This window comes from Halyomorpha halys, unplaced genomic scaffold, assembly GCF_000696795.3.
Source record: "Halyomorpha halys isolate HHAL.00 unplaced genomic scaffold, Hhal_1.1 Scaffold772.1, whole genome shotgun sequence".
Lineage (NCBI taxonomy): Eukaryota > Metazoa > Arthropoda > Insecta > Hemiptera > Pentatomidae > Halyomorpha > Halyomorpha halys.
Window position 1 is genome coordinate 88,954 of NW_027112238.1, and position 13,246 is coordinate 102,199.

At 31.1% G+C, this 13,246-nt stretch overlaps 2 protein-coding genes across 2 annotated transcripts in view; one reads left to right on the forward strand and one right to left on the reverse strand.

The window, feature by feature from the left end:
• The window catches only part of mTerf3 (mitochondrial transcription termination factor 3), a gene marked incomplete in the record, with an annotated part of 7,755 nt that extends 6,283 nt beyond the window's left edge, over positions 1 to 1,472 (forward strand). The window contains 2 exon segments of the mRNA XM_067050200.1: positions 471 to 561; positions 1,102 to 1,472. Coding sequence (XP_066906301.1) covers positions 471 to 561; positions 1,102 to 1,382 — 372 coding nt within the window.
• A 696-nt stretch (positions 1,473 to 2,168) lies between these two features.
• The window catches only part of LOC106686070 (endoplasmic reticulum-Golgi intermediate compartment protein 3), a 29,622-nt gene continuing 18,544 nt past the window's right edge, over positions 2,169 to 13,246 (reverse strand). Inside the window, exons 10-12 of the mRNA XM_067050205.1 lie at positions 9,996 to 10,090; positions 8,099 to 8,296; positions 2,169 to 5,843 (exon numbers count right to left, since the gene is read on the reverse strand). Of these exons, the coding sequence (XP_066906306.1) occupies positions 8,164 to 8,296; positions 9,996 to 10,090 (228 nt within the window). The 3' untranslated portion in view covers positions 2,169 to 5,843; positions 8,099 to 8,163. The remainder of the gene's footprint in view (positions 5,844 to 8,098; positions 8,297 to 9,995; positions 10,091 to 13,246) is intronic.

Below are 13,246 nucleotides of genomic sequence, written 5' to 3' on the forward strand. Positions count from 1 at the left end.
ATATTTGCATTAAGAATCAACTATATGTTTATATTTTTGAGAGCCTTAGTCTAATTGGATTTCACATCCTATTTGTGAATACATATTCACTATTATTGTAATACATATCCCAATTATAGTTATACTAATTAGTAATATAAATATTTCAGGAAAAAAGATTGTCAATTGAGGGGTGGAAATGGAAAAGAAAGGTTGTGTGTGCCAAAAAACTAATTTTGAGAAAAATGTAAAGAACAGGTGGCTGGCCACAAATTTTGTTCTGAAATCATGAAAAAATTACAGCTCTTGAAACTAAACCGTTCAAGATAGGAACTTGCAGTGGTTACCAGTCGATGGTGCTGGTTTCTTCATCGTTATCCAGTCAAAATCTCATTTTTCATATTTCTATCACTTAAAGCCTTTTCCATTTCCATGCCTCAATTATTTTTATTGAACATATTTTCTAAATTGTATTAAATATTCAATTCTAGGAAAACTACTTTGCTGTGAAAGAAGAAATGGGTTTTGAATCTAAGGAAGTAAAAGAACTCATCCTACAAAAACCTAAAATTTATACCATAAGTAAGAATCTTTAAAGAGAAGTTTTCTTTTAATATTTCTACCAACCTATTCAAACTTATTTACTACTCTAGTTTCTCTATTTAAATTTTTTAAAAAAAACAACCATTTTATATGAGACTTAAGGTCAAATTCATAGACAGAACTGAAGTAAGTAAAGGGAATAACTCAAGAAAGTGAATTTTTCATCTATGTGGAAAATTTAAAAAGTCTATATTAATAAATGGCCCCTTTATTAATATATAGTAAGTATCTGTTTGCATTTTTTGGGTTATAATTTTTTTTTTAACATTGGTAAGTAATAACCTCAGAGTACACTTAAGTGTCCAACATAATCCACTTACAGTTTAGTCGTAAAGTTTGAAACTTAAGTGTAAGTTGTTTCTGAATAGTTTGGAAATGAAATTACATGAAAATTCACCTCGGTTAAGTAAATAGGATTACTTGAATGCTGTCTATGAATTTTTTACTGAAAATTAGCGATTACATTAAAATTTATTGGAATTATATAAAATCAACTAATAAGTATTGTTTTTCTTACAGACAGAACTAACCTTGTGGAGAGATTCGACTATTTGCATAACACAATGGGTATCACTCATAGACAATTAGTTTCGCAGCCAGGCACACTCCTCTGCCGACAAAGCAAACTAAAAGAAAGGCATGAGTTTCTAAAGAGCATTGGTAAAGATATTTTCGATCCTAGCAAACCTGGCTATATCTCACCTCTATCAATAGTTGCCGGAACGGACCAACAATTTTGCACCAAAGTAGCTAAAACATCTGTTACGACTTATAACAGGTTTCTTAAGACATTGTGTTAATGTATATATTGTAAATTTATTAACTTACATGGCTGTAAAAATGTATAAACTCTTTAATAAATATTTATTTAATAAATATATAGACTAATATATGGCTTAGCTGTAGAAACCTTTGATTTAAATAAATAATCCTTATCTCCCCAAATATTTGAAACTGGGGATGGGCAATAGTTAATAGCACTATCGACTGTTCTAATATAAATCATTATCTGAGAATCATTTGATAAAAAAAAAAAAAAAACATTCACTTACTAGTTCATTTTAATATGAAATTATTTCTCATCAGTTTCAGAACAATTTTTTTAAACTTATATAATGCAAAGAAATTTATTTCTTTGTATTATATAACTTTAAAAAAATGTATTGTCCTTAATTATGTTATTCTACTTACATATTTAATTACCTATATAAACATTTTATTTTCCACTTCTTTCATCACTTTATTTTTATTCTGTATAATTATTTACTTGTATCATTCTGTTTAAATTTTAATAAGTTCTTTCAATTTATTTGTAATTTACTGACCGCACCCCCAACCATCTCACATTATTTCTTTACATTTCAGAATTCACATCCCATGTTCAGATCTATGATTCTACTTCACAATTTTTTTTTTTTCAATTATTATTTCAAGAATGACTATAAAATAATGTGTAAATGTTACCCATGAATCGTTCAAAATAGATCGACAGAAACTGATGTGGGAGTATCACTCATGAGATACCTGTCACATAGAAAAATGATTCTGCTGGGATAAGAATGAAGGTTATGAAATTATAAACAAAATAACAACAAATCCATATATTTACTGATCATACATTAGCTTACTTATATATGGAGGGTTTTAAGATACATAGAGAATTAAAAAAAAACAGATGTAAATAATAGCCAAAGAACTAATAATACTATTTTTTGTAGTTAAAATATTTACAAAAGTGTAAAAAAGTAATAAAATAAAAAAATATATATTTTTATTAAACAAGAATATGCAGCCAAAGAAGTAGGTATGATAACTATCACTCTTATACACAATGACATTATACCAACAGTGAGCTACCAAACATCTGCAATTTAAGTAAATTTACAAAAACTATTTCGACACCTAACATATCCATAGTTGGAGTTTTAAGTTAGCTGATTTTTAATTTCAATCAAAGTCCATTGACCATTTTGTATTTTAAATTAGTGATGTCATGTATGCGTTTTTTAATTTTTAATTACAATACTTTGGCTTTCCATCAACTGATCAATTTTTGAAAAATAATTAAATTTAAATTTAAACCAAATCTATGTTGTATACATTGTAATTTCGGTAGTATGAACGGTAGTATTCTAAACACTCCAATAATCCGAACTGGCATAAAAAAATAAATAAAAGTTACTTTTTTTTTAGAAAACTCAGTATGAAATAACATTTTTGTTCTCACATAAAAGTGTACATGTGTAAAGGACATTTTTAGCTTCTCGATTCGTAGAAAAGTGGAAATTTTTACAGTTTTATATCGGGTAATCTAATTCCTATGGGAAGTGTTCATAGTATATTTTGTTCGAATTATGAATACATAATATCTATTGTATAAATCATTTGATTTGGTAAAAGAGAATGTGCTAATGTAGATATGTACTTGTACATATATTAACAGAAAAAATTCAGGTCATTTCAGTTTCCCAACATTACTACATTTTATATCAGCCAACTAATTTATTCCGTTTTTATGTAATATTGTTAACAAAAGAATTTAAAAAATAACACAAATAATCTCTTAATTTTATAAAATTCAGTTAAAAGTTAAAATTAGAATAAGTGATGCACATTTATTTATCTTTCTTTGGTATTTAAAAAATGCATCCGATTTAGGAACTGCAGTTTGGGAACAGTTGGTAGCTTTCAAATGCATTAAATAGATTTATAACATCAAAGAAATTACTTTTATATGAAGGAGTGTAACTGAGATTCATCGACAACCAAATCAGCTTATTATTTTATTTATTGTAGGAGGAATCGTGATTTTGGTAGATTGTCTGTATCAAAAATTTACAGTAAGTATAAGTTCCACTTAAAACTTTTAAACACTAATGTTTCATCGTGATGTTTATTGTTGTGATGTCTTTTTGAGCTTAAGTATAATTCATACTTTTCACAATTTTTTTTTTTAAATAACGACCTACATCTTTCTCTATCTTCTTCTTATTTAGTTTCTTAAATAACTTTTTTGGAAGACAAGATGATACAAACAAACATATAATATAATACTATATAATAAAAAAAAAAAAAAGATTTAAAATAGATTTGTAGTATAACTGTGTAAAATAAATTTATAATAATTACAATTACACTTCAAATTGGATGATATAAATTATTTCATGAATAGCTGGCCATATACGAATGGATATTTTAGGCGGACCAAGTCCACAGATTTTAATTTAGGATCAGCAAATTTCTAGCCTGTCTCTTTTTTAAAATACTCAAGTGGTCTAGGTTATTTTATGTAAATCTCCTAATTTTTTAAAAATAGATCCATGGGTTTCAGTGTTGTATGTCCTACCTCATACCGGCAAGGCACATGGGTTTTAACTAAAATTCTGTGGTCCAGTTAAAATATTTGTTCATATATTGGCTTCTATTCAATTAACTTATAGAACTTTAATATTTTTTTATCTACAGCTATTTTCAACAATTACACAAAATATAGTAACTTAATTTAATTCAAGTTTAAAGTGCTAAATAAAATAATTAAATCACATTCACAAAATTCAATTTTCTAACTTAATTGGAAAAAAAAAACAAGAATTAAATGTTTCCACATAAAAAGTCGTATTAACATTGAAAATATTATATATTTAAAACGAACCAATAAATCCGTAATTATAATAAAAAAAACGATGTAATTGTCATATTTAGAGACAATATCAAATGCTAAAATTGTTGACTAGTTTTATCAGTAGAATAGTTCGAAATTTTGTTGTTATAATAGAGTTCACAAAGTTCTAAGTCTTGTTTCGATTTTAATATTAACAACAGTTGTTTCAAACCTGAGAATGATAGTTAATTTCTATTTGTCCAACTTCCACTAACTAGTAAACATAGTTGGTACGTTATTATTCAATACATATCTCACAGACCCACAAATGGTTTATTCCTCACACGAACAGAACTGGATGGTTGTAATCTACTAAAATGATAATAATGTTCAAATAAATAACTAAAACATGGCTTAGTTTGAATAGATCAATGATATAATATTATCATACAAAACGGAGAAATAAAAAGTGAATGACGGGAATGAAAAGGAATGTTTCAGTCTCAATTTGCCAAGTTCAACTGAAGAAGTAGAATAAAAGAACGTGACATGTTTTAATAATTTTGATACGAAAGCATAATAAAAATATCAATTTGAGTTAGAGATTTAATATTTTGTTTCCTTATAAAAAGGAAATTAAATGGTGGATGTTTCTGGGATATTTTTACCAATCTTCTAAACCCTCTTACAATTGATTGTATTGCCGTTCCTGTTGCCCTAATTATTTAAACAATTAAATTTCACTTTTTTTGTTTTTGTTTTTTTACATTCATTGCTAGATTCTTAGGATATGGCCAAAGGCATTAAAGTTATACTTTTGTTCTATTTAATAAAACCTAGTTTTTATTCATAATTGGTGATGTTATAATTTCTTATCACAAGTGAAGGTTACATTGTTAGCTGAAATAAAGGAGTAGCAAATCAATTAACATGTAATCATTTGATTTTAATTGTTTTTAAAATATACTTTATTTAATTATTGTGTTTTTCTTTAGATCAGATGTATACATATATATAATGCAGAGATGGGTAAAAATTAGGTATATTTGAAACTAATAACTGAAATTGCCATGGATACGATATTTATTTATCAATGGTTCATTCATGAATAAGGGTCGTATCCATGGCAATATTAGCTATTAGTTTCAACTATAGCTAATATTGCCATGGATACGATATTTATTTATCAATGGTTCATTCATGAATAAGGGTCGTATCCATGGCAATTAGTTTTAACTATAGCTAATTTTTGCACCCAGCTCTGCTATATTTTATCGAAATAATGTTTTTATTTCGGACCTTAAAGGAAAATATAACTGTCAAGGAAAATCTAGGTTCTGAATATAACAAAAAAAAAAAAAGTTTAAATAAAAGCAATAACATCCAATTAAAAAAAAAAAAAAATATATAATCATTGCTTTAAATGAAATTATCGCATAGAAAAATATAAATGTATTAATTGTGCAAAACTAAATAATCTTTTGCCAACAAGAAAAAAGTTTGAACTAACTCTTAGAATAAATATTTCATTACAAAGTATTTCCATATATGTGTTTCGAATAACCTATATTTTATACCTATCACCGAACAAATAGTTCTTAAACTGGTTCATACAATATTGCATCGGTTACAAAAGAATAGTGTCGCAAACCAAGTAAACCTGTAAATAAGAGTTCAATTTAATTAGGATCGGAGTTGAGCAAAAATTATCTATAGTTGAAACTAATAGTTAAAATTGTCATGGATACGATATTTATTTATCAATGGTTCATTCATGAATAAGGGTCGTATCCATGGCAATATTAGTTATCAATGGTTCATTCATGAATAAGGGTCGTATCCATGGCAATATTAGTTATTGGTTTCAACTATACAAACACTATTATAAAAAAGCTTAATTTTAAAACTAAACTATTATATCTATAATGGTAAGGATGTAGTAGACTGTTAATGTAAGAAGTTGGAGAGGGAGAAGAAAAAAATAATAAGTTAAGCTTATTCTTCAATTTTCACAGTTCTAACATGAACAAATTTATTTAACTAAGTAAGCTAGCTAGGAAAGTAATAATAACAATAAACCAAAAAGTAAGAAGCAGATTATTATTATTATTATTAGTTCGGCTCTACAACTCGATGTCGAGTCCTGGCCTCCTGCATCAACCTCCACGAATCATTACGATTTTGTGCGGCCGCCATCCAGTTCCTCAATCCCATCATGGTCCTGGCATCACCACTCACACCATCACTCCATCGAAGGCATGATGTAGTACCTCGATCACTATTTTCCTTGGCCGATCACTCTCAGCCATCCGAGCAACATGCCCTGCCCACCTCAATCTACTGAGCCTCACAAACTGGACAACGTCTGGAGCCTTATATAAGAATTTGAGCTCCTGGTTTGTTTGACGTCTCCATATCTGGTCAACCTTGTCAGCTCCAAATACATTACGGAGAATCTTCCTCTCCAAGACCATTAAGTTGTGCTCCAGCCTTGGAGATAGACCACGTTTCCAAGCCATATAGAAGAATTGGCTGAATAATTATTTTATACAAAAAAATCTTGGTGCCCAGACAAGGCACGGCTCCCAAAATAAGGATTGAGGCTATAATAACAACGGTTGGTACATAGGACTCTTCGTTTAATTTCCGAGTCCACAACATTGTCTTAGGTTATGAGTGATCCAAGATACACAAACTCGGGGATTTTTCCAAAAGTATATCCTCCAATCCTGATTTCTTCACCAGGCCTGGGGATTTCCTATGAGACTATGTATTTGGTCTTTTCTGCATTCAGTTCAAGCCCCATTTTTGTTGCTGCTTCAGCTAATTTCATAAATCCATCAGAGACAGCTTGGAAAGAGTGTCCAGCAATGTCAATATCATCAGCGTAAGCAATAAGCTGTATTGTTCTGTCCAAAGAAGTGGATATTTGGTTGATATTGCTGGTTCAACTGACGACAATATCAATAAAATAGTTTCAGAATATGTTGTTAAATATCAAGAACTTCGGTAACTTTATAGACTTGAGCAGCAACTTTATAGTACTTCAGCTCAGTCGAGAATTTCAAGCTGCCTGAATTACTGAAATGCTGAAAAAATAAAAGAAAGCAGCTCTCCTCAGCAGTGTGTATCGTTAGAAAGTTTTAAAAATAAAGTTCAAAATTTGAGCCGAACCCAGTGATCAAAGTGGGTGCATATTTCTTGGAACAGCCAAAAAAGTGTAAAATTCTAAAATAATAACATCAATAGTTTCAACACTTTCAAGCTGCATCAGTGAGTACTTGCTTGCATTGTACCATGTTTCCCATATGGAAGGGGACAGCATATACATAACAGTACAGTATACACTAATACAGATATGGTAAATTATTCGAAAAATCTTTACTTCAATTACTGATGAGGCCACTGTAGGCTAGAGGACTAAGTCGACACCTTAGCAACCCAGTAATAGAAAGGACACCAATTCAATTCTGGTCTGGGCAGGTTGACTTTTATTTCATGGCAGCCACATGGAATGAAAGCTCGACATTCCCATTCTGGTTAGGGTTGTTTGTGACCGAGGGAGTTGAGGCATAGGTCTCAACAACCTCGTAACTGCAGTTTAAATCCGATCTGGGGGGTTGACTTTTATTCTGTGGAGGTCCCACGTAATGAAAACTTGACCACCTTCCATGGTTAGGATAGATAACCCTCTAAGAAATGATCAGGCAGGGGATGGTAAAAAAATAAAATAAACAATATGCCTTAAATGACCAAGAATAGAGTAAACAAAAAAGAAAATAAACTCCCTTCAAGAAAGAAGATGGTATGAAGGTTATGATTTTTAATGTATCGATACTGAGCCTTTGGGTTCTTCATTAAATTTTGTAATCTATTTATTATTAATCTACAAAACATAAAACAAAATTTGTCTACCTAAAAAGTTAACACAGTGTGATGTAGTAATACATATAAATCAGTCTCTTAAATAAGTGACGGAATCAGCTCGCTTTTCCTAAATCAATTTTCTCTAAAAATTTCGCAGATCTATAACATATCGAATCGATGAACATTGCAACGATCCAAACTCCACCGACAATACTGCATAAGTCTGTTACCAAATGGGAAATAGGCCTGAAACAAGTTGATTAAAATTAATAAATAATAGATTAAATTAAACACTTTGGAAGAATATAAACTAATATAGTATATATGTATATATAGTTGACCGTAAAAATTGATATATAAGAGGATGGTCAGGGTTGCGGTCAAAAGTGAAACAAAAATAGTTGTAAACTATTTTTGTTTCACTTTTGACCGCAACCCTGACCATCCTCTTATATATAAACTAATATATATTTTTTATCCATTACACATACTGCTTGGCATGTTCCATGGATGAAGATGTAAACAATGGAATCAATGCTCCATTATTAACATCTACATCGACCACAACAGCCCTGATGAAGACCTAAATTGTGGGTCAAAACTTCGCCAATCAATCAATAGCTAAAACTATTTTTTCTTCTTGACCACAGCCTCGATCATCTCCTTTAAATTATATATTTTTTATATTATTATATTATTAAATTATATTTTTAAATAAACCTTTGGCTAGTCATTTCTATATGAAACAAAATCAATCATATAATTTAAATAAGGCTTGAGATGAGAGGAGAGGATTGCTTAAGAATGGGAATATAATGTAATAATTCCCACACATAAGAAAGGTAGTCAAGCTGAATGTTCCAACTATAGACCCTTATGCCACCCCAGGGGTGTACAAATTGTTTAGGCCATCCTTGAAAATAGACTGAGACCTCTGGTAGAACCGCTCATAGGAGAGGAGCAAGCTGGATTTCCAACCAGGATGACAAACACAAGGTAACATATTCTCTCCACAATATGTTGCGACAAACCTGGGGTAGAGATAAAAAATATTTACATCGCCTGCCTAGATCTTCAAACAGCATTTGACTGTCCCATGGAACGAAATATGGGAGGCACTAAAAGATAATGACATTTCAAGAAACTGTGAACTCCGTAGAGAAGTTGCAGCAAGCTGTAACAGAATGAAACGAAGAGCTCTGTAGAAAAGGCAAGCTTAACAGTTCTAACAAGAGTAAGATCATACAGGTAGGAAAAGTACAGAAAGATGTTTAACAGTACTATAGAAGAGGTAGACCTTGGGACAGTTTTTAACCAGTCAGGGAAAGAGGATGCAGAAGTGCTACGCAGGATAAGTAAGGCTAACTTGGTTAACTACTAGATCTGCAATATGGTGACTGGAAAGAGAAAAATGGGAAGCTACACATCTTTAAGATGGAGTACTTGCCTGTACTCTTATATGGAGCTGAAAGCTGGATAATGACAGAGACACAAGAAAGTAGGTTAAAAACAACAGAAATGAGGGTCCTCAGGATTATTAGCAGAACAAGAAGGGACTGCATCCCTAACAACAGAATCTGGGAAGAACTGGGAGTCCTAGCGATGAAGGAGAGGTCCTAGAGGCTCACCAGCTGAAGTTGTTTGACCATGTCATCAGGATAGAAGATCACTGAGGCATAATAAAGACCATGGACTAAGTCCCTGATTGTAGAAGACCTCAAGACTGGAATAGATTGACCTTCTGTGTAACAGGAGAGGTGAAAATCTTAAAGCCAGAAACAGCAAGAGACCACAAAAACTGGCAGTCTAGGATGAACACCTTCCTACAAGGTTCTGCAGGGTAACGCGAAAAAAGATGAAGGTAGTAAAAGGTAAATATAACTAAGCCCTAATGCTAATGCAGTATTAATGTAATATATAACTCAAACTATATAAAATTACTTACACATCTTTATCAGTAACTTTGACCATCAATGCCGATAATTCGTAACTGAAGAATATCCCTGGCATTCCTGATTCTCCACTCATTGGAGACATAACCTGAAATGTACAATATAAAATAAATCATTTATAATAGCTATAAGTTCTTTTTGTGATGTAGAAACTGGTGTAGTTTTTAAATAAAAAAATTATGTCAAAAAATGGGATGATGTTTCAACGTTTCAGGTACGTAAGGGAAGAATGAGGTATCTTTGTGTTTTAAGGGTACTCAATTAGGTAGCTATATATGCTAATAGTTGAAATGAAACAAGATTTAAGACTCACAACTAGAATTTATTAGCCACTTTTTTTTTTTTCGATCAAGACCCCCATTGGAGTTCTATACTACTAGCAAAGTTGTCACATTATCTTGTTTTTCTCCAGCTAACTCATTTGTACTCTTTATGAATTTATAATCTGGGTATGTCAGTTACATTTATCTGTGTTCCAAGATATGTAGAAATCACAGGAAATGAACTGGCCGATCACGCTGCAAGAAGAGCACTCGCGATTCCGGAATAGGATAAAGGAATTTTAACTCCATCGGAAATGAGCAAAACTCTCAAAAATGAAATCAGAGATAAATGGCAACTTTGTGGAATGAAAGCTCAAGGAATAAACTAAAAATTATTAAAAATGACGTCAAGCCCTTATGTACCTCCAGCCGCAAATGTTGTAGAGAGCTCATACTGACCAGGCTGAGAATAGGTCACACGAGGCTCACTCAATCCTATCTTATCTCAAAACCAACGCCTCTGAACTGCCAGTATTGCAACAAAAATTTGACAATTAGCCATATTTTCCAAGAATACCCATATTTCACATCACACCTCAATAGCTTAGGATTAAACCCAAATATTTCAAAAACCCTCAGAGATGAAAAAACTAGTATTACTAATACTTAAATACTAAAATTAGTATTTCAGTTTTTAAAATCCAAAGGTTTACTGACACAAATATAACAATGAACAGGCAAAAAAAAAAAGATAAATTAATAAAAATTAAACATATGTAAGCAAAATTAAATAAGACATGAATGACATTTATGACCAATGATGTTTTACGCCACAACAAAAACAAACAAACAAACCCTTTATGAATATTCTTCTAAGCAATTTGGAGGCGTTTAAGCATATTTTTCTCCTTTTTTGACTTATGTTCACCATCCTAATATCTATCAAATTAAAAAAGAGAAAAAAAAAAGAAAAGAGAAACCCTAGTAATTTGTATTTGAAAAGAAAAATTAACTCATTTTTACCCTATAGTCTTTGTACATTATAATTTTTTTATATATGATTTGGTATTTTAGAAACATCTAAAATTTACAATATGAGGGGTATTCATGATGTTTTAAATGTAAAATGTTTTACTATGTTAAATTTTATAAGTTTAGGATTGTGAGCAGCCCTATTCAAAGTCATGTTAAATGTTAAATGCAGAGAGCTGCTAGCGGATTTTCTGAGAAACGTGTTTTATAATCTTTCCTTCCCAAACTTTATGGTATCGTTTATTTTTAGGTTTTAATTAAAGAAATTTATTACAACAAGCCTAAATTGAGTAAAAAGTGGAAGAAAGTTGCCTAAAGTTTGGCCACTGAGTGCCTTGTTGATATTTTAACTGGTGAGGAAGAGAATCAAGATGAGCTAATTGACAACTGTCATTACACTATTATTATTGCCATCCATTGCTTTATTAGTTTTAAAACCATCCTAAACAATACTAATACAATCAAAATATTAACAACAAACAAGTAACTTAACACAACAAACAAAATGATGACGAGCTCAGCTGGTCTGTTGCATGACGTCATTCTCCATTTAATAGACCTACTAACAGACTCTCAACCATTATGTGTTATATCATTTTAACATGCTAAAAAGAAGGTAATATTTCTCTATTTAACAAAAGTTTTTCCATTTAACACACTTTAACACGTTAAACTAAAGATCATGAATACCCTTAATATTAACATTGCAACAACAATAATACCATCACAAAAACCTTAGAATAACACTCCAAAACTTTACAAATATACCAAATACAAATGATCCGATTTACTCTCAACATTTTAATTTAATCCTGTAATGTTTCAGCCCGTAGGCTATTACCAGGGAGGCAATAACAATTATTGACTAGTCACAATTCATTAGAAAATATCTTTCATTTGCAGACTAACTGCTCATGTCATATAATAAAACATACATTCTCAAAACAAAAACTATTCTTTAAAATAAAAATGTTTTTCCTTTTTTTTACTAAACACATCAAGTTAGTATTGTTGATGTATTTAGTAAAAAAGGGAAAATAAAACCAGGGAAGTTAGCCTGCAAATGAAACATGTTTTTTAAAAGAAATGTGACTAGTCAATAATTGAGGTTGATAATGGCCTGCGGGCCGAACGGTTGGAGGATTAAAACATACCGTTGAGAGTAAAGTGGATAATTTGAAATGAAAAAATAGTATTCTAGGACATATGTCCCCTAAGAATAAATACACGGTTCATACATTATGATTTTTGTCTGGCTAGCATTTACAAGTTTTTAGTAAGCAAAATGAAATTACATTGTGATATTGGCTTAACTACTATTTATAATGTTAATCAATATATGCCTATTTATTTGATTACAATGATGCGGAGGTTTGGTTATAAAATAAGTGAAGGAATAGGTGTTGTTTAATGGAAAGAATGGATGAGGACTGGTGAATGGAGATGAGAAGACAATTTCAGAAGGAGGTTGCACGTATGACGAAGGATTTGCTGAAGAAGGCAGTTCTATAGAAGGATAAATATAAATAAATCGGTCGAGATCTGGTGTTTAATGAGTGGATGGATGAACGAAGAGAAAAGAGATCAAGAATATAGGTAGGTTTTTTGATTTTGAGAACTTGGAATAGGAAAACACCAAAGAGGTATTGCCTTTGGGAGGTAGGATAGAGCCACTTCATCTCGGTATACCAGCGGGAGACTTAAGAGTGCCTTGGAAACCCAAAGATGAATCTTACAAAGCAGTTCATGACTCTAGTCCTGCAGATAGCCCTCTCTCTCAGATAGACTCCAAGGTATTTTATTGTAGGATAGAAGTGAATCGGTTGGTTGTTAAGGAAGAGTAGAGGATAGTAAGGGAGGAAATAAAGGAGGCTCTTGGAACCAATAAGTATGGCCTTGGTTTTTTTAGCACTCAGGTTTAAATCACAGTTAAACGCCCATGCATTAAT